We start from the raw sequence: 22916 nt of genomic DNA, 5'->3' as shown, positions 1-22916 counted from the left end.
TAAGGCGGGCACTATACCCATAGGCCTTAGAGTTAGAAACATCCCAGGCCTCTTTATAGAGGTCAGACAGTTCCTGGAGAAATGGGCCCTCATCTCCAATAGATGCTCCAGGGACTGGATGATGCTCATAATTGAGACTGCCCGTGAGATCCTAGACATTCTTGCCAAAGAAATCGAGACACTTGAAGAAAAATTAAAATCAGAAGACGCGTTAGACCTTGCTAAAAAGAAAGTTGATGAGATCGAGGCAGAATTAGACTCTTTCTCCGAGTACCTACTTAAGAGGAAAACGGAAAAGTTCCGCAAGGATATCCGCCTCTTCACTCAAGAGAAGGCATACCCTTACCTTGCAAGTAACTTTTATAGTGTTTCTAACAGCTTGGACCAACAGAGTGGCCACCAGAATTGGGGGAACCAGCGAATAACCACTTTTTCAGACACTACAGACTCCGGCGGCGAAGAGAACCATAACTCAAACTATGATACCCACTATGACAGTAACTATCCCCCTCCGGGTAGACCGGATAATACTGACAGACCCCTACGATCCAATCGTTTTTTAGGGAACCGCCGGGGGAATTACAAACCAAGGAACCGGAACCCGCACAGAGGCAACTACCATCAGGGTCCTCCTCAACCATATGTCCAGACTCGACATCAACAGTATTGGACAAGGTGAGACCAATTCCGGTCTTCAACCTGTCCACTAATGACATGACCCCGGACACGGTGGGACTGTTATCTAGGGGTCTATCCTTTGTGCCCACCACACGGTTCAACAAATTTGAGTTTCTGAGTGATCTCTATGCATTTTTCAGAAAAATACGCCTTAAGAAATTCTTCCTGAGTCATCCCTCCCCGGAGGAAAATGAAAACAAGTCCGGCCTTAAACCTCCGTCTAATTTTACTCCCAACCTGGAGGATATAGGCCATGAGGTCGGAACCTTTGAAAAAACAGTCATCCTTAAAATCAATAGGATGCTTAAATCTATCCCCAAGGGATCCAGAAACCTCACCAATACCGAGGAAGAAACTCTTAAGTCCCTGGAAACCAATGACACTCTCACTATAAAACCTTGTGATAAGGGCGGGGGTATCGTCATTTTCGACACCCCCACATACATAGAAAAAATGAACACCCTTCTGTCTGCTACTGAATACTACAAAAAAATAACTAGGAACCCGGAACCTGCCCTCAAACGCCGTATCCTACAGATAACCGAGAGAGGAGTCTACAATGGTCACATTTGCGAGAAGGAAGCTGAATTCCTCACCCCCACATTTACCAGAATGCCGATCATTTATGGGGTCCCTAAGACCCATAAGAATCTACATGACCCCCCTCTAAGGCCCATCGTGTCGATGATTGGATCTGCCTTAGAGCCATTATCCAAATACATTGACCGATTCCTCCAACCCCTAGTGGGAACTTTGGAATCTTACATCAAGGATACAGGCCACTTTATTTCTAAGGTGGAAGCAATTACTTACCACCACAACCGGCAACTCCTGGTTACCCTGGATGTGGAGTCCCTTTACTCCAACATCCCTCAGATAGGAGCCCTATCCGTTGTACAGAAGATTTTAACATCCAACCCCCAAATTGAGAATGCCAGCTTCATCATGGAATGCCTAAAAACAGTTTTAATGGAAAACTACTTCGAGTTTAACAACAATTTCTACCACCAAACAGGTGGAGTTAGCATGGGAGCTGCATGTGCACCCAGCATCGCCTGTCTGTACATGGGAGAATTCGAACGAACCCATGTATACAACGAGATGGCCCCATTCTTCGAGAATGTGCGCGCCTGGTCTCGTTTTATCGACGACGTGTTTTTCATCTGGGAGGGGGATGACACCACCCTGATTGAATTTATCGCTTGGCTCAATCTAGCTGACCCTAATCTTAGGTTCACCAGCCATTTCAGCCAAGACAAAATTGAATTCCTGGACCTATGGGTCGAACATCATAATCAGGTCATTACGGTATCCCTATTCACCAAACCCACTGCCCGTAACACCATCCTTCAATACGGCAGTTACCATCCCCGCTGTCAACGCGACAATATCCCGTTCAGTCAATTTCTCCGAATTAGGAGGAATTGCACAGACATTAGGGATTTCTTAACTGAAGGGGATATTCTTAAGGACAAGTTACTACAACTGGGCTACCCTTACCGGCTGGTTAAGGAGAGCTTTAAACGGGCCAGATACTACAACCGTGACTCCATGTTCGAACCCAGGAACTCCAATCCTAAGGAATCGATTGTTTGTATCACGCGACACTCTACGGCCAACAACCAACTTAGACAGGCCATTAACTCTAGCTGGTTCCTTTTGAACTTAAATCAGGACCAAAGTGCTTTACCCAAACCCATTTTTGCATTCAAGCGCAACAAAAATCTTAGAAACCATCTAGTAAGAGGCAAAATGCGTGAATCGAAACCATGGATCGAAAGGTCCATTGTTGGCCCTGACCCAGTTACTGGCAACCACAAATGTGGCAGATGCCAAGCATGTCCGAATGCCATAGTGGGAAATGTGATCCCCACGCCTACCCGCAGCATAAATCTCTCTATAATGACCAACTGTCGGACCACCAATTGCGTTTACATAATCTTATGCCCGTGTGAAATTCCATACGTGGGTGAAACGGGCAGGGAGATAAGATTCCGCATCGGGGAGCATAAATCCAATATACGTATCGGCAAAAGGGGAGCCCCCCTTGTCGAACATTGGATGTCCCTCGAACATTCTGAAACTGACCTTAGGTGGTCCATATTGGAAAAGATGCAAGCACCGGCGGGCACAGACCCCACACTGTGGAGAAAAAAACGAGAGGTCTTTTGGATCTTTTTTCTTAACAGCATGGAAAAAGGTCTTAACGAGGAATGCCCATGGGCCAATGCATTACTGTAAATAACAACTTCGTCCCCCCCTGTGTAGTAGATTGCAAAAAAGGGCCCCTTCGAAACCTGAGTCCTACTTATGGTCTTTTATTCGTCCCTAGCTTATATGTACTCTCCCTAATATGATGCAGCAGTAAGGTACTGAACAGTATTTCGGTTAGGGTATCCCGCTTATTGACAGATACAACCTATAACTCCCCTCTAATGACCTTGCACATGATCAATATGGAAGCGTTTTTCGTATCCAATTTTCTTCCTTTTTTTCTCACATAATATTCCTCGAATATTCCTTCCTTCAAGTAATCTTTATTTCTCTCGATTATTCTCAGCACCCCTAACACCATTCCGCGCCCCTCATAATGTATTAGGATTGCTTCCGATCTCGGAACCAGGCTCTGCGCCCCATTCCAAGATGGCCACCACAGTCCCCACTGAACCCGGGGCCATTTCAAACTGTCTTTTATTTCACTGCCCCCTCTGTGGCTGCGCGCCACCCCAGCTGACCGCTATTCCAGCTCTCGGCCCGCTATATAGAGGAGTTCACCGTAGCTTGACCTTGCTCCTTGGCCAGCCATTCCATCACCCGTGGAGACCGCCGACCGGAAAACACGACCCGACCCAACTTTAAGTAAGTGATATCCCTGAGCCCGCTATGCCCTCTTGAGTCTATCCGCCAGAACTGCAAACCTTTCTCTAAGTATTTTTACTCCGAAATCACGCGGTGACCTTTATCCTTAATTTTATCTCGCCAGCGTCGTTGCTGATCACCGTAGTCAGAAAATGCCAGAACGCACTTAAATTGCCAAACAGCAGATGGGCCGCTTTACACTTTTGGACACCATTCGGGTAAGGATCCAAGCCCGCGCCCCCCAGCTCACGCAGTTCCATCTTAGGCGCTAGCGGCCAGACGCAGTAGGTCTCAATTTTTAAGCCAGCCGCCTTGTGTATATATTTTTTGTATAGGTGCTTATTTAATCCTGTACCGGTCGGCGGCGCGCCCCCCCTTCCCCGAGAATCCATTGAGGAGAGCATCACCTGTTATCACCGGTAATTGTTCCCGTTTTTTGACGTGTGTGATTGTCTGCCTAAATTAAGCCTTCCATGTTCTTATTAACCAGCCCTTTGCACCATTATGAGTATGGATTGTTTATCAACAGAGTCTCCCGTGCCTTGAACCTGTCCTAGGACCCTATCAGCCCCGCCTTGCCCGTGCATGGCCCAGGGGGCATTCCCTTTGCCCTGCCAAACAGGTATGCCAGACTGCAAAATTTATCTGGTGTTCTCTCCAGACCATTAACTCCAGAGAGACTCTAAATATGCTCAGAAATGATCAGGCCCTCTCTGAGTTGTTAACTTATTAAATCTCCTTAGAAACACCACGGTGAATTTTCTACATATTCCCAACGCAAGCTGATAGTAATTGTGCTCCCTCAAGATAGACTGCACCTCCTGTGATAAACCAGGTAAAAATCCTGAACCATTACACCTCAAATTTTTGCATCTCATCAAAATGGTTGTTTAGCCCTCCGTTAGACCTCCCCATTGTTTGTTTTATCAATAGTTCCAGCAGATTGTAGTCATCATTTGCCTGTTAATTTGTTCCCCACTGTTTCCCCTCTCTGTAAATAAATATCACCATTATGCTATGAATGTGTTTTGCAAGCCTAGTCTCGACCGCTAACAAACTGGATGTCACTAGTCTGATTACAGAAGTCAGCCTTTGCTAGTTTACACCTAAACCCTCGCAAAAATGTATATATACCTAACCATTGCTTTTAATGTTTGTTTCACAGAAACTCTACCTGTTTGTGGTTCCCCTTCCGTCCTCTCACTGTGCCCTGATGAAGGTGTAGCCCCGGACGGGGCCATACACCGAAACGCGCGTAGGCGCTTGCTCCCACCTAGGAACTCTCAGAACCAACCTGGACCCCGAACCATCGGTCCCTTTGTTATTTACAACCATCATCGCTTGGTGTTGTATGATTGGAGAATGATTGTTGTATGAATGTAGATGATATGTTAGAGCGGAATTTGAACCACTGTTTATATTTATTTTTATTATTGTGTCTATTTATTATGGTGTAGGTTATCCCATAAATCATATTTATGTATCTGCAATGAAAGGCAGTCTTAAAAAATGTACTCATGAAAAATAAATTTTGATATAAAACGAATAAATCTGTATTTGTGGTGTAATTTGCCTGGGTTTAGGTGTTTCTATATTAATACATTGGACCTCTCCTAGGCCTTTCTGTCCAAATCCATAGGGCAGGTACCCGCTCCGTATTTGATGATCATTCCCAGGTTGCAACCACGTTTCAGGTAAAAATAATGCATCCAGCTTGTATTCCTCAATTAAAAGGGCTAATTCGGTGCAATGTTTGGGCAGAGACCTACTGTTTAGGAGGGCTAGATTATATTGTGTAGTGGAAGTACGATCTCGATCAAGGTGGTTATAAGATTTAAAATGCCGATGACGGGGGGAGGAGCTACGCAAGCAACCAAGATGGCCGCATAGGCTCCCGGCTCCGTCGACCTCCGTCGCTGGCGGACTTATCCTGAACTTCATCCTGACCTCCCGCCAGACTCCCGTGTGTCTGAATCGTTGCTGAGCCCAGGGGAGCAATCCCGGAGTTTTTATCGCCTTTATTGACGAAGTTACACCGTCTTTCATTTTTGGGCCTCCTCCAGTGTGTAAGCCGGGGCCTCGAGTACTGACCCAGCCGGGTTTCAGTTGAACAACATCGGCAGCGGGTGCTCGGCAGAGTCCGGTCTCATCGGAGTGGAACATATTCTCTATCCTGGTGGGGGTCTTTGGTCCCAGCGAATACTGAGCGAACGGCGACGAGACGTGGTTGCTGCGGTGGGTGGGGGGCCAAGTCCCGGGACCCTGCTGCAGCCCTCGGGGTCCGCGGGTGGGGCCCCCGCTCTCGGCAGTGGTGTAAAGGTTGCCAAGCCTGTGAGTCGCCAGTCGCCTCCGTCCACTCCGCGCCTGTTGGTTTCCCCGGAGTAGCCGGCCTCCGGGGTTGAAGATCTGCATTGTTATCGTTCAAGCGGAGATGGATCGGACGGTGTGTGGACCGACCCTGGGGACTGTAATGGCCGCCATCGGGGCTCTTCGCCTGCAAATGGAGGCTGCTCTCCACAATTTGACTGCGCGGCTCGAGACTGTTTGTTTGAGACCGGACTCCAGCCTTGTGTCAGCCCTGCAACATACGGTTACCCCCGCGAAGCTTGATCTACCTCGAGAGGAGAACCCCGAAAATGATCTGAAACTGGTGCCAATTGTACCCGCACGATTACAGCGGTACGTTACTGGAGCCCCTGAACCCCTAGCAAGATCGGCGAAGTCATCGCTCGCACAGGACTCACTTCTTCCTTCTCTTCTGGAGACCTCCCCTAATATTTTTTGGATTGACTTTCGTGTATCCGATAGACTTCGAGACTTAACCTTTTTAACACTTTCAGGCTATATTGATCTCCTTTTTCAACAACGCTTTGACTCTTTTGCTACTATATTGGTTCTACTGGATGGGGTTTGTGCAATGGATCGTAGGGGCCAGAGCTGAATTTGACTTGAATTCGGTACAGTGACTTTCTTTCGGCTCTGCTGGGTTGTATCTGTGGGAGTGAGGGCCAGATGGAATTCTTATTGTCTGGGTTTGGTGTGACTGTTACGATCGAAAAGGGATTTGCTGCCTCTGTGGTACCGGGGGCTGGGCGGGACGGTCTTTTCTCTGTCGGTGGCTCCCCTATCGGTTTGCTTATTAGTCTGTTATAACTGGTTCATACCACGGTAGGGGATGTCTGCTTTTGGCGGCGGGGAGGGGAGTCCGGGAGCCCGTATTGTCTTGTAATACATCTCCTCCATCTTTTCCCTTCCTTGGGGTGTAGTTTAGGGGGCGACAGGCACGCTGCTAGTGGGGTTAGGTCGCAGCCATCTGCAGGGGTGTAGGGTGGGGGGTTGAGTTTTTTTTGTATTTTTCCTTTATTTTGTTCTATGACCTTTCTATATCCCTTTTCCCTTCTCCACAAGAGATGTGGCATATTCTCCTGATCTGTTTGTCCCTCATATCCGGGTATCGAATGTCCAACCTGCATATCCTGTATCCTTGGTGGGCGGGTTCTGATAAGGTTTGCTTATGGTTATCTGTATCGTATTGTTTTGCCTCAGCTCTAAGCTGGTATTGATATTTTTCAGATGCCTATAATTGTAATGTATTTCCTCAATTCCTTCGCCCGTTCACCGCTGTACTATGTACCATCAAATGACGCCCGATATGTACATTTTTACTCTTGTGTTATAATCAATAAAAATATATAAAAAATAAAATGCCGATGACAGTAACGACATACCAGTGGGGGCTTTGCAGGGTCTAAGGTGTGATGCATTTTAGCATTGGGCTTGAAGACTGTTAAGAGTTGGAAGCCTACAGAGTGAAATTTGGCACTCTCCTCAAGATTTTTGTAAGAAGGGGAAAACAGAGAAGGTATAATAGAAGGCAGGTTACAACAGGCATGTGGAATGTTATCACTCAATACACAAGAAATTTTGTTTGGGGTCAAAGACAAGTATGCATGTTTATTTTGTACACTGGAGATGGGGGCTGAATGTCCGGCAGCACCAACACTGTCAATTACAGTTTAAAGTGCCACAAGTATTGTTGTGGAAACGATGATTGTCTTCTGCTAAGGCAAGATATTCAGCAATATGTATAAGATGTTTTGAAGATGCACAGTGAGCTATAAGTTCAGCCTGCATTAATGTCAGTGGTTCCAATAAAACAATGTGTGCACATTTGCAAATTGTAAGTTTGTGGCTAGTTATAATGTTTAGAGGGTGCTCCTTTAATTTGTGAAAAATTCGTGTAAAAGAATGGAAGCAAGATTGGTGATTTAATTTTGATAGCAAACAATATATTAAAAATATTAACTTGATAAAAATGGATGAAGGTTGCAGACCGTTTTTTCTAAACTTGTGTGCAGTTTGCTTGCTTTCAAACCACAATGTACCCCAAATATTTTCATCTTGGACAAAAACAAACAAATATTACAAAGAGTTTTACTAATTGATACTGTACTTTTGAGGATAACCTTAAAAATCATTTACTGAAACATTATTTTATTATGTTCAGTGCACACCAGTATTAAAAACAAATGTGCAGAGCACATGCTACTTCACTTGTTAAATGGGAGTAAGCTCCTTAATCTTCAAGCGGCAACCTAGCTACTTGGTCACCAAAATAATCTGAGTTTATTTATAATGACATTTCTAGAAAACATGTGAATGGTTAAAAGTAAGTTTGCCAGAGCTATTCACCAGACACTTACTCAGAAACTGAGGAAAGAAAGAGAGCAATGATACATACTGAACTTTGCTACATTCAGATGTCCGGCATAACAAAGTGCTGGCAGAGCGCTTCCTAATCAGAAAGCTACCCTCAGTAGAACACAATCTTTGACAGCGCCTCTGCATTTGCAGAGCCTGTGAAGATGAATTCAATGAGTTTTGCTTAATAGAGGCCTAAGATGTCCGGTATAATCAGAAAGAAGTACGATTAGTGTTAGCCCTGTCACCATTAGGGTGATTTTCTCCCAAACCTTTTGCCTGTTTGCCTCCACTTTTGCTGAATTCTTTATTGGCCGTAGGGCTCTGTGCACTTTACCTCTGCTAACCAGTGCTAAAGTGCTTATGCTCACATCCCTAAACATGGTTTGTTTGACATATACCCAATTGGCATATTTAATTTAATTCTAAGTCCATAGTAAAGTGGTATACCATGTATAGAGGGCCTCTAAATTAAATGCTACCAGTGGGCTTGCAGCATCTATAGTGCCATCCACTTAAGTAGCTCCCTAAAACATGTCCCAGGCCTGCCAGTGCAGCCTGAATGCAGTAATCCCCTGCCATGTTGACTTGGGATTCAAAATCCCTTGCCAAACCTTAATCTCCCCTTTTCTTACACATAAGTCACCCAAGGTATGTCCTAGGTAGCACACAGGGCAGAGCGCTTTGTAAATAAAAGGAAGGACATGCACTTTTAAGTTTTACATGTCCTGGTAGTGAGAAAACTCCCTAATTCTATTTTTTTGCTACTGCGAGACCTTCCCCTCTCATAGGATAACAATGGGGCTTCCCTATTACATTTAATAAGCTGTCATACCTAGTTGAGAGGAGGTGGATCTGTCATGTTTGGTACCTTTGCAATTGTAATGATAAATCATGTTTACTGGCAAAGTTGAATGTATCATTTCAATTTTGAAAATTCCACGTCTGGAAAGTTGACATTTTCCTTCTGTTAGCCTTATGTAACTGCAGCCTGTCTTTGATCGCATGTCTGAAGTGGGTGACAGCTGGCCCTTGTGTATTCCCCCTAGACAGCCACACACAATCGGGGGCTTAGTTGTGACTTGATGGCCATCCTGGGAGCAAGAGAGGGAGCAGCTGGGCACGGACTCACACTTACACCTGAATAGGATGTGTCCTGTCCACTGAGAAAGGACTGCTTAACCCCTGTAGTGAGACTGGAGGCAAGGCAGTAGGGGAGGACCTTTGTGCACTTCAAATACCTTTCTTTGAAGTCTCCCCCACTTCACAAGCACCTCTGGGTATAAGAACTGGACCTCTGACCCTACCTATTCTCTTCTCGACCTGTGGAAACTCTGCCAGGGAGAAGGACTGCTGTGCTGCAGAAGGACTGCCATGCTGCTCCTGTTGCGTGGCTCGGAGACTCCGCTCTGCCTTTGGAACCAACACTATGCAACACTCTACTGAATAAACATCCTTGTATCTCCGCCGATGACAACCTCAAAAATGATGTTCAATCTCCGCATCGGAGTAACATGCTCATCTGAATCAACGCCTTGCCACTGTTGCATGACCAGGACCAGCACACCGCCACGTGGATCAACATCAACGCATCACCTCTCAGCACTTTGCATCTTTGTCATCAACAGGATCCTCAACATCGACATCGACACAACCCGGAGTAAGGTACTTTTACTCAGCAGGCCCAATTTGGTCCCCTTAGCTGGCCCGCGCTCCATCACGGTTAGCCTGAACTTTTGACTTAGTCCTGGTCCAGCGTGACCAGAGATCCCTTTTTGTTGGTTAGCGCTTTTTAGCGCAATTTTTACTTAATTGTTAAAAAATTCAGAACTCCAGTTCTACTTATTGCATTTTGGTCATTTTAGTGTCAAATAATGTGCTAAATTATAATTTCTGTTTCTAACCAGGTTTGGAATTTTTATTGTGTTGTGTTTTCGCTATATTACTGTTTATGTGCTGCATAAATACTTTACACACTGCCTCTAAGTTAAGCCTGTGTTCCAAGCTAACCAATGTTAAACCCACATTAATTTAGTGGTTGTGGTTCACCCGGCAAGGGATTATGGCTGTTGCTTGACCGGGGCTCACACCCCAGTCAACCAACAAAATAACAAAATCAGAGATTCTATTATTATAGCTCTAATCAAGGGAAAATGCTGCTACCATTTGTTACATGGGAGATGTGTTTTGCTTTAATGGACAAATAGATTTCTGAAGCATGTAGTCTGTTAGAAAATCCAATGGTCCAGTAAATGAAGACACAAAGGAGGTGAAAGCGACGTGATTTAATTGCACGTCTGCTCGTAAAGAAGTACAAGTCAATAATGCCCTAATCTCCCATCAGTACAATCCCCCAACCTTCCAACCTATTTTGAAACACAACATTCTTTAGATGACACGAGTCAGTCACGAGCTAAGACAAAGTGTCACGCTCGTGTCTGCTCGTGTCAGTATACAGTGTTCCCAACACAACTTCCCCCCTTGAGAAAAAGGTTCTATGATGTTTTTTTGACACAAGTCTTTAAGCATGTCCTTCAATATGTTCCTGTAAGTGAGGGGAACATTCCTCACTTTGTGGCGAACTGGAACAACATTGTCATGTAATTTGATGACATGTTCAAAACCTTGGTATCTCCCTAATTCCCCACTAAAAACATTGGGAAATGATTTCTTTAATTTATTAACAAGATGAGAGTTGTCTTTGTGGGCAATATTGTGGGACTCAACGGCATAGACCTAGGATCAAGCTTAATTCCTAATTGTTGTTGATGGGGCCACACTAATAATGACTGTCCTGATCTTGCTACATATATTTTCCCAAAAATATGACGACCTAACAACACTAAATTGGCACAAAAAAAACAATAAGGTCAATTTTGTGTCCAGTGTAACCTCCAGGGGATACATCCGGTGGAGAGAGTATTTTCCTAGGCCACTTGTCATGATGAATGCTTAAATAAATAATAGTGTACCATGCACATGAATCAGAGAGAAATTCTAAATCAATATTATCAACAGTAATAAAAGATTAAGGAAATTTAGTACATTCTCCACCCTCACAAATATTAATGACAGTATTGACCTCGTATTCATTGTCATCATATGGGCTTTCATTGTCACATATGTCTTGAATATAAATAACTTTTTTAGGAATTGATTTACAAAATTTTCCAAAAAGACCTTTCATCTTGCATTTTGAGTAAGTTCTCTCGATAGCAGGACAGTTTTTTAAGTCTGCTAAATGTCAGTCGCTTTCACATCTGTAGCAGAGTAATTGAGAATTATTTTTTTCATATTTTGTACCTCTAAATTTACCATTAATTTTTGATGAGTTGTTGTTTCTCTGTGGAAAAAATCTCCTTTGTTTATCAGACTCCTTAAAAACGTTAAAAACATAATTTTTATCATTTCCTCTAATCTCTTTCACAAATTTTTCGGAGTGTTCAATGGATTTGGCTATGTCAATGGCATTATTCAATGACATGTCAGATGTGGTCCAAAGACGTTCTTGAACTTTTTTGTTATTTGTTCTCATCAATATCTGGTCTCTAAGAACCTGTTCATATGATATGTGCTCGAAGTCACATGTAACGGCTAGTGATCTAAGAGCAATAGGTTCATCGACTTGTTTTCGTGAATAAAAAATACATCTTTCCATCACAATGTTTTTCTTTTTACCATACCGTAAATTAAGTTGTGAGGAAGCATACTCGTATACATTAATATTACCAAGATTAAGTAGTGCAGGTAAGGTTTTAAATTCTTTAACGCAATTCCACCTAAACAATGTTTCAAAAGAGAACGTTTTCTCTCAGGTTCACATTCTTCACCCTCCTAAACTTTGACATACGCTAAAAATTCAAGTTTCCATATCTCCCAAGACATGGGAGGATCACCAGGGGAAGATAGAAATGATGGAGGAGGTACAATACCTGACATGGTTGATTAAATAGGCAAAATAGTAATCACAATGACGCAATAACTAAAAGCTCTGAAAACGTAATAGAATGTTGAATAGGAGAAAAAGAGAAGATAAGGAAAAAAAAAATAATAATAATCATATATGTATGACACGCGGTGTGCGTGTCACCGATGAAGTTTTACCGCAATAAATCCTTGATGCGTCGAAGTTCCGATTGCAGTATGTGGTATGCTGAAGCTTCCTGGTAGGTTCCGGTGTGCAGGGACCGTTGCCAGGATACTGTGAATACAAAGATGGCGTTCAAGTTGTTGTACGTTGCGTGATGACACACGTTCACATTAGCATGTGCCTGTGAAAATTGATGCCGCATAAAGAGAACTCTTCCAGAGTTCCAAACCGTGGCTGCGATCACGGAGGCTGGAACTCCTGAGCTACTTGAAAAATGCAGCAGTGAAGTAAAAGTTGAAGTAAGTCCAATTTTTAAAGTAGATTGGTGATCCTTAGGCACGCTGATCCATTGGCTTCCTATAGAGCACAAAGCGAAAATTGAGCTTTTCGTCCGTTTTACGATCCAAGTATACCACGTCCCAAAAAAATAATAATAAAAATTAGATTTACGATGAGTAGAAGTAAATCCCGCTCGTCGCCAGTGTTAGAAAATCCAATGGTCCAGTAAATGAAGACACAAAGACGGAGGTGAAAGCGATGTGATTTAATAGCACGTCTGCTCTAAAAGAAGTACAAGTCAAGAATGCCCCAACCTCCCATTAGTACAATCCCCCAACCTTCCAACCTATTTTGAAAGACAACAGTCTTCAGATGACACGAGTCAGTCACGAGCTAAGACAAAGTGCCACACTCGTGTCAGCATACAGTGTTCCCAGCATAGTCCGTTGAGCAAGTAGATATTTTATAATATGCAACACCCCCTGCACATCTAGCAAACATGTTTTTTCCACTCTTGTGTCTATAGGTATGTGGGACCTTCAGGTTGAATATATTCAGGACATCTCTTCTTCATGTGCAAATGTATGATCAGCGGAGTACCGCAAAAGTTTTAAAGCAGCATAAAGCCACAGAATTCCTGAGAGAATGTGAACCTGCCATGTTTCAACACATGCCCACTTTAACAAGTTGGAAAGGCACACAGCTGCTGATATGCAAAGTTGCCTTTATTTTTCTATTTTTAATTATGTGGAATTTAGGGAAATTTTGCAAAATAATACCTACATTTTCCTAAATACACATCTAGGTATCGCGAGTGAAAATTTAATATGAGGCTATCCATCACATTCAAAAGACACTCAAGGTACCAGCAATCAGACTTGAGGAGAAAAGGTCTCCCGTGACACATTTTCTGTCAAAACCAGTGTTTCGCAAGACATTTTGTACTTGATCCAGTCCCCGGAGTCCAACACTATATGCATGCATCATTATGTGTAATTTGCTTAATGCGAAATTGCATGAATTATGCATGTTTTGATCATGTAATGAACATTTGCCTGGGACTGTACAGAGCCTGACAGCCTACATCCAAGGGAAAAGCATGGGACAGCAGCTAATTACAGATCTCCTAGACGTTAATTGCAATAAATTGTTGTCTGAAAAATATAATTAACTTCCGCAAAAACTGCCTTCTTCATCGCGGTCCTGGAATCATTTGATACTCAGTTAAGTTTTTTATATATATTACTCACATGGTTTGATTCTCAGCTTTTTTCCATTCTATATGCATAAGTAAGCTGTAAAAGAGCAGTGCTGTTTTCACCATGCTGCGCACTGTTGCATTTTGCCACCTATTTTCTTCTAGTATATTATTGTGGTCCTTCTATTTTACATATAAATACTCTTGTGTTTCTAGGTAGCAGCTCTTCAGAACGCCTATGGTGATGCTGTATTGAAATTTGAAGCTTTTGTGCTCCATGTACAATGTCAGCGTTTAGAAGATGCACAGATACTAGTAAGGACATCAATTATGCAAATCGTTGTTAAGATATTATTTTATATGCCGTACATTTTTAAACTCTGTTTTATTGAAATTTTAAACAGATGGAAGGCATTTGATTATACATTGCATGTAATAGCATATAAAAAGTACACATTTCTCCTAGTACAACTTCAGCAGAAAAAATCCCTCCATCAAAGAGCCTTTAATGCCTCGGAGTAATAGGTCCATAAATTCACATAAGCTTTTATGGAATGATGGAAAGTGTTTTTTAGGTTGTTCCTATGCAATCAATTGCAATGATTTTAAGTAATTGTGCAATAAAAACGTATCTATCTATCCTCAGTCTCTGGTTGCATTGTCTTAGGGGAGGCATATGTTCAGAATTCTAATTCACTTCTCGCCAAATTATGCAGTGACACGTTCCATTACCATTGTCTCCAATACTTTAAAGAACAAATTACTAAAGCAGTCTACCGCTATAACCATTTTGGCATCCAGAAGCATTTTGAATATCAAGGTGGAGGACTTTCTACCCATTGACATCATTGCAGAGCCTTAAACCTAGGACTCCCAGAGCCTCCGGTATAGAATATCACCTTATGACCCCTGTGCCCTCGCAGGCGGTCGCCCCCTTCACGCTGCTCTGCCGCTCACCTGCCTGCTGCCCTAGCTGCCGCCTGGCCGCTACCTGCTCGCTGCTGACCTCCGTTCACCTACTCCGCTGCCCTCCGCATCAAGCTCACCTTCTGCCCGCAGCCTGCCGCCTCTGCCCCCGCTCCTCTCCGGACCCGCTGCCCCGGTCACCTCCGTGATTCCCGCCGCCGCTGACCAGTAGCTCCGCCTCCCCTCCACTCCCACTGGTCCTCCCGCCTCCCCGCTGACCCTCCCTCCCGGCTCCTACTTAAGGGGTCCCTGCCGGGTCTCTCACTGTGACCCCTGTGCCCTCGCAGGCGGTCACCCCCTTCACGCTGCTCTGCCGCTCGCCTGCCTGCTGCCCTAGCTGCTGCCTGGCCGCTACCTGCTCGCTGCTGACCTCCGCTCACCTCCTCCGCTGCCCTCCGCATCAGGCTCACCTTCTGCCCGCAGCCTGCCGCCTCTGCCCCCGCTCCTCTCCGGACCCGCTGCCCCGGTCACCTCCGTGATTCCCGCCGCCGCTGACCAGTAGCTCCGCCTCCCCTCCACTCCCACTGGTCCTCCCGCCTCCCGCCTCCCCGCTGACCCTCCCTCCCGGCTCCTACTTATGACGCCCCCTCAGCGACCGCGCGCAGCGGAAGCGCCGATTGAGCGCCGAAGGTGCGCCAAAGGTAAGCCCGTCCGCGCCTGGACCGCGCCCAGTGCCAGGACCCCTGGCCCACGCCGTCACCAGCCCACCCGCCGGACCTACGACGCCACCGAACTCAACGCCCTCAACGCCGGCCGACTCCCGGGCTGTTACCAAGCCAACCCAAGACGCACCCACGGACCCTTCAGCTGCAACGCCTGCAAGTTCACCTGCATCCGGACCTGCACCACTCCAGCAGCGCTCAAGACCTCGACGAGCAACAGCAGCAACCACCTGAAGTGCATCCTGCTCAACACCCGCTCTGTCCACAGACACGCCGTCGAGCTCTGGAACCTGCTCGACACAACATCACCAGACGTCGCCTTCCTCACGGAAACCTGGATGAACGCCTCTTCAGCGCCCGACATAGCCATCGCCATCCCAGACGGCTACAAGATCATCAGGAGGGACCGCATCAACCACACCGGAGGAGGCATCGCCATCGTCCACAGGAACACCATCCGCATCACGACCAACACCGACGACACCCTCGCAACCGCCGAGCACCTGCACTTTCAGGTCCACATCAACCCCAAGACCACCCTCAGAGGCACCCTCATCTACAGACCCCCGGGACAACGCGCACAATTCAGCGAAGACATCGCCGACTTCATCAGCCCGCACGCCCTCTGCTCCACTGACTACATCCTCCTCGGGGACCTCAACTTCCACATGGAGAACAACAACGACCGCAACACCACCACCCTGCTGGACAACCTCGCCAACCTGGGACTCAAGCAACTGGTGACCACCCCCACCCACTACGCCGGACACACACTCGACCCCGTCTTCTCATCCAGCAAGGACATCGCCTTCAGCCACGCCACCGGACTCCACTGGACGGACCACAGCTGCGTCCACTTCAACTTCGCAAGGACCACGATCCACCACCACCAGCAACAGGCTGCACGCAGGAGCTGGAACAAGATCACAGCCGACCAGCTCGCGTCCTCCCTGAGCATGAACCCTCCCACCAGCACAACGAACCCTAGCCAGGCGGCCACCAACCTCACGAAGTGGATCAGCGACTGCGCAGACGAGCTCGCCCCCCTGAGGACCCCGCCCAGCAGACCCGGTAGCAAGACAGCCCCATGGTTCACCGACGAACTCAAGAGCTCCAAGAAGAACAGCCGAGCCCTCGAGAGAACCTGGCACAGAGACCCAACACCGGACAACATGACTGCCCTCAAGCTCGCCACCCGAAAACACCACCAACTCATCCGCGCCACCAAGAAAACTGCATTCAAGGAACGACTGGACAACAACGCACACAACAATAAAGAACTCTTCAACATCGTCAAAGAGCTCTCCAACCCCAACGCCGGAAACAACGACATCACCCCTTCGCAAGACCTCTGCAACTCCCTCGCCTCCTACTTCCACAACAAGATCGTGGACATACACAACAGCTTCAGCACTCAACCGACGAACACCACGACCGAACCACAGCCCCCCACCACCACCCTCCGCGCCTGGTCTCCGATCAGCACCGAAGACACCGTCCGCACGATGAACTCCATCCACTCCGGATCTCCGACCGACCCCTGCCCTCATCACGTCTTCAACAAGGCCGACGCTGTCATCGCACCCCACCTGCGGGACATCATCAACACATCCTTCGACACCGCTTCCTTCCCAGAGAGCTGGAAGCACGCCGAACTCAGCGCTCTACTCAAGAAGCCATCGGCTGACCCCACCGACCTCAAAAACTACCGCCCCATCTCGCTGCTCCCGTTTCCTGCAAAAGTCATCGAGAAGACCGTCAACAAGCAGCTGGCCGCCTTCCTCGAGACGAACGGATCCCTCGACCCCTCGCAGTCTGGCTTCCGGGCCAACCACAGCACCGAGACTGCCCTGATCGCAGTCACCGATGACATCCGAGCGCTGCTCGACAACGGAGAAACAGCGGCCCTCATCCTCCTCGACCTCTCCGCGGCCTTCGACACTGTCTGCCATCGTACCCTAGTACAACGCCTCAGCAACGTCGGAGTCCAGGAGAAGGCACTGGAGTGGATCATCTCCTTCCTCGCCGGAAGGACACAGAGAGTCCGCCTCCCTCCGTTCAGATCTGAAGCCACCGAAGTCATCTGCGGCGTCCCTCAAGGCTCCTCGCTCAGTCCAACCCTCTTCAACATCTACATGAGCCCCCTCGCAGACATCGCACGCCAGCACAACCTCAACATCATCTCCTACGCTGACGACACCCAGCTGATCCTCTACCTTACCAACGACCCCGCCACCGCCAGAGCCAACCTTCACGAAGGGATGAAAGAGGTAGCCGAATGGATGAAGAACAGCCGCCTGAAACTGAACTCAGATAAGACGGAAGTCCTCATCTTGGGATCCTCACCCGCCGCTTGGGACGACTCCTGGTGGCCCCCCGCCCTAGGCAGCGCACCCAAACCAACAGACCATGCACGCAACCTGGGCTTCATCCTGGACTCCTCCCTCTCCATGACCAGACAAGTTAACGCCGTCTCCTCGTCGTGCTTCAACATCCTGCGCATGCTACGTAAGATCTTCCGGTGGATCCCCACCGAGACCAGGAAGACGGTCACCCAGGCCCTCGTCACCAGCCGTCTGGACTACGGCAACACCCTCTACGCCGGAACCACCGCCAAACTCCAGAAGAGACTCCAGCGGATCCAGAACGCCTCAGCACGACTCATCCTGGACATCCCCCGCCGCAGCCACATCTCCGGACACCTGAGAGACCTGCACTGGCTCCCGGTCAACAAGAGAATCACCTTCCGTCTCCTCACCCACGCACACAAAGCCCTACACAGCCAAGGCCCAGGATACCTCAACAGCCGCCTCAACTACTACGCTCCAAAACGCCAGCTTCGATCGACCAGCCACGCCCTCGCCGCCGTCCCCCGCATCCGTAGAGCCACCACAGGGGGACGGTCCTTCTCCTACCTCGCCGCCAAGACATGGAACTCCCTCCCCACCCACCTCCGCCTGACCCAGGACCACCTCGCCTTCAGGAAGTAACTCAAGACCTGGCTGTTCGAGCAGTAGCAGATCCCCCTCCCCCAGCGCCTTGAGACCCACTGGGTAAGTAGTGCGCTATATAAATGCGATGATTGATTGATTGATGTATTTGATCAAGAGCAGAATTTGCTTCAAGAAATTGGTTATACACCCACCAGGCATTTAGTTTTAAATCCCTTGCACAGCCTCTGTTGCATCTAGCTGTTAATCGAGTAATATTTATGTAAAAGCAAAAACCAACCTCATTGTGCTGGTCAGTGAGAAGACAGAAATCTCATATTGTTTTGGTTTTGTCGGTGTGCCTGCTCCTATTGAGTATTTGATTGTACCTCCCTCTCTCTCTTTCTTGTAGACTAAGTTAACACGTACACGTCTCTCTTCTCTCAACCATACACCTATTTCTCTCAGAACATTGCCTTGAGCCCTCTTCCTCCTTTTTGTATTACTTTAAATTATGTACTTTATTTAGTAGACTCTTTGACACTTTTGGTAAGTACCTTGTCATTTGGTCCCTGGACTTTCGCCCAGATTTATATGGCATGCTTCTTCATTAAGTCCATTTTACCTTAGGGCTCTTGCTCCAAGGCAACCTCGTGTATACATTTTGGAGCTACAGTGAAGTGTGGGAATGTTCCGCACTGTCTGGTCCGTTAACATTGTGTACTGAAAGAAGGCATATTAATTTTATTCTTTGTTGTCTCCTATCACAAGGTTAAAAACAGACGATTTAAGGTGGGCTATTAAGCCCTTATATGGTTTATGTAAAGAAGTTAACATGTTTCTGCCATCTGACTTATTGCCATTATGGGTCTGAGCCATTCACCAGCAAAGGAAGATCCCCATCCGTTGTTAAATCCGCAGTCCAAAATCTTGTCACTGTCTAAAGTAAGATTCCAGTGGAGTTTGTAATATTTGGTCAATCACTATGCTGCATATTTCATGGGTGCGGAAGAAAAGAGTTCTTCAAATGTACCTTTTACTTGATGGTGATCGCACCTTGTAATCGTACCTGACACTTCTCTGCTACCTCGTCTCCATTTGCAACATGAATCATAATATGATTTTCAAAGAAAAATTCCAAGTCTAGGGGACATGGTGTCCTGTTAATATGAAGTGATACTCAAGGGTTAATTTCTGCAACAGTCTGTTTTATTGCCTTTTTGCGGTAACATATTCACAAAGAGATGAACATGTTGTCATAAATAAACACTGCATTTGACTTCTACATATCTAAGCTCCCAAACAAGTTCAGACTCATGAATCTTGGAGGCAGAACTCTGCAAGCCTATGGCTCTAGTTTTTAGAACCTTAAATTCAAACCTTAGGTCTGAATCAAACTTTATGTGGTTCAGGATACTCATGAAAATCGTGTGTCCTGGGATGCTTACAACTAGGCCAAAATGTGGGCTGGGTTAAGGAAAACAAAACTGGGCAGTAGCCCTCCCTTCTGCTATTGAACTTTAACTTCCACCTTCTCAAAACGGATTTGCATGTTTTCAGCACTTTAAAGAAGCCAAAAGATCTATATAGCTTTTTAAATCTTCTAACACATAAATTAATTCAGGGCATGGGGATTACCAAGGGAGTTGAAAGGCAGTGTTACTTCCTCGAGTCACTTCATCTGTGTAATAGTATTGTATCACAACTTTACCAACACAGATCCAGTATCTATTGGGCCAATACGTTTTCAGATTATCAACTTTGATTATCTCCCAAACTTTCCTGCACTGCTGATATTCCCACCACATTATATATTTTGTTGTTTGTGGAAACGGAGTCTATAAATGTACAAAATTATCAATTTTCAATATACAACGAATATAATTTTCTCCTTTAAAGCACTCGGTGGCTATAAATGCTGGGTTCAGGAACTCCGGGATTACTGTCGGCAGAAAAGGGAAAATTGTGATGGTGAGTGGGATTTATATTTATTTTGATCTTTCAGTGGATGTTGTTGAAATCATTAATGCATTTCATAAAGGTCAAAGTATATATTCAATCTATAATCGCCATAAAATTGCATTTCTTGTGTTATGTTTATCATTTTCAGTCGGGAGTTGAGAAAGTATAATCACTTATACTAAGTAGTAAAATACTCTTTATTCGGTTAAAAATAAACATACATGATGCACCTATATACAATTAATACAGATTATAAAACAATAATTACATTCATCTCCCTCACTAGGGATGCCATGGATAACAATGCTCGATCTCCACTCATATATTCATAGTAATCATTTGCTCATTAAATGCAACATAAGGGCGGTAAGATCAAAATGGGCTATGCTTTACAGTACCGTGTAAACTGTACACAATAGCAGCATCTTTTTAGCATCTTTAGCACAATTCTAATACAATACTTTTCAACTCGGGTAAGTGCATGTACATTGTAATGACCTTCTAGTCATGCTTAAAAATGACAGCATAATTACATGGTAAGAACCCCAAAGTCCAGTCATAACAATTAAGTGCTTCCACTTTAAAGCAGCTCATCGTTGCCTAGTTTAATATATATGTAATGTGAAAGACCTTTAATCGGTTACACAACCTTAAATGTTATACATGCAATAAAATAACTATTAAAATTCCCCCGAGACAGCTTAAATATGGCGCAAAAAATAACAATTTATTCTCCCACAATCTTAGGCAATCGAACAGAAGCCATGATGTACCTGTAAACTGTGTGACACACCAGTTCGGTTTGCAACAATTGGAGCTGAGCAGGGCTGCACTGCCTAATATTTGGAATCCTGAGCAGAGGGACCAGTATGGACTTTCTGGGTTCAGTGTACAGGCCGCAAAAGAATAAAAAGTGTAACTGCGACTGTGCCGAGTTTGATTCACAGGGACAGATTGATAGATCATTATCACACTGAGCTGTTGATGGGTAAGAGACAAGCAGATGGGACATATTAAGGCGGAATCTCTCCCGAAAAAATTATGCATACTAGGAATAGTGGGCAAGTAGGGTTCTATACATTTAGTCATCATCAATATGCTATATGTCTTCACCATCCACTTGCCACTCTCCCCCTCCTCTCTTTCTCCCATCATGTGATCCAGCAGTTCTTTTCTAACAACTAATGGTAGATGCCTCAATATATTTTGGGGGTTGTCAAAGTGCTCTTCACAACCTATCAAGTGGAACTGGGCCTTGACATACAGCCTCCACTGAATATCACAAACCTTCTTCAGACCATAATTTATGACGGCTTTGGTGAGTACTTCTTCAGGTCGACACCAGGTAGAGAGCCATAACATATTCAAAGCTATCTTAACCATATAGCTCAAGTGAGTAAACCCTAATTCATCATGGCATAAAGACACAGGTATACACCCAAGTAATCAAAGTAATTTGCTTAGGAAACTGTTTTCGGCAGTCTGTAGTTGTGTCGGCTCTTGGAATCCCCAAATACCTGCCCCACATGTGGCTGCTGAAATGCATCTCGCCTTGTATATAATAAATAATACCCCCAAAGGGAAAGATCCTACTTTTTTGGCAAACTTAAAGATGGAAACCTCGTTTTGTTCAAATTGTGTGGGTCTAACCTTGCAAAGATGTTTCCAATCACTTTTATTTTCAAATGGTAACCCAGGGCACTTGAAGGTGTTTAATGTCTGTAAATTAGTGCCTTGTATCTGGAATGTTCTCGCCTTCCCCCTGGGCCGGCCACAAATCATAGTAAAAGACTTTGATTTATTTGTTTGTAGCCCCAAGGAGTTCATAAACTCCACAAACCCCTCCAACAATCTCTGCAGGCCCACACCTGTTCTGTACATGAGCACACAGTCATTCGCATACATTGGTACTGGAATGCCTCTTCTCCTCGCCCTCAGGGGATCAGCCACTATCTCCACTAGATGCTTCTCCAACTCATTTGTGTAGATGCTAAATAAGAATGGAGCGAGTACGCAGCCTTGGCGTACTACCTTCTTGATGTGAAAGGAGGGAGTACATTCCCCGTTAGGACCATACCTGACACAACCTACAACGTCCTCATGTAGTTGACTTAAGACATGTACTATCCTTGCCTCCACTCCCAAAGCCAGCAATTTTAACTAGATTCTACCTCTGTCAACATTGTTAAAAGCTTAGCTGAGGTCCATGAAGGCAAGGTAGAGATGAACCCACTTAATCCGTACATACTTACTGTGCATGAGAAAAATGTTCAGAAACTGGTCGATAATTCCCAGGCCTCACTTGAAACCATATTGCACAGGAGATAAAATGTCTTCCTCTGTCGCCTAGACGTTCAAATTGAATACTGCCCATCACTTTTGCTATGCAATCTATAAGCAAAATTGGGTGAGAGCATTTGGGGTTCCCTCTGTCACCCTTTCCGAAGATTGGCACTATGATTGCATTTGACCATGGCCTGGGGGACCGCAAACAATTGCCCTATTTAGGACACCGACTGTTATGGGAGCCCACAGCTCAGTGTCAATCTTAAAAAGATCGATTTGCATCCCATCCGTGCCCGGTGCTTTAT

At 45.7% G+C, this 22916-nt stretch overlaps 1 protein-coding gene across 3 annotated transcripts in view; it reads left to right on the top strand.

Annotated features, from left to right (window-relative positions):
* Positions 1-22916, top strand: part of TYW3 (tRNA-yW synthesizing protein 3 homolog) — a 126611-nt gene that overhangs the window by 92874 nt on the left and 10821 nt on the right. For 2 of the 3 annotated variants that reach the window (XM_078668647.1, XM_078668633.1), the window contains 2 exons: positions 14022-14120; positions 20263-20334. In XM_078668647.1, coding sequence (XP_078524773.1) covers positions 14022-14120; positions 20263-20334 — 171 coding nt within the window. The remainder of the gene's footprint in view (positions 1-14021; positions 14121-20262; positions 20335-22916) is intronic. The other variant, XM_078668640.1, reaches the window with a different exon arrangement.

This window comes from Lissotriton helveticus, chromosome 1_2 (assembly GCF_964261635.1).
Source record: "Lissotriton helveticus chromosome 1_2, aLisHel1.1, whole genome shotgun sequence".
Classification (NCBI taxonomy): domain Eukaryota; kingdom Metazoa; phylum Chordata; class Amphibia; order Caudata; family Salamandridae; genus Lissotriton; species Lissotriton helveticus.
Note: the sequence above shows the minus strand (reverse complement) of the source record. Positions and strands in the feature narration are given on the sequence as shown.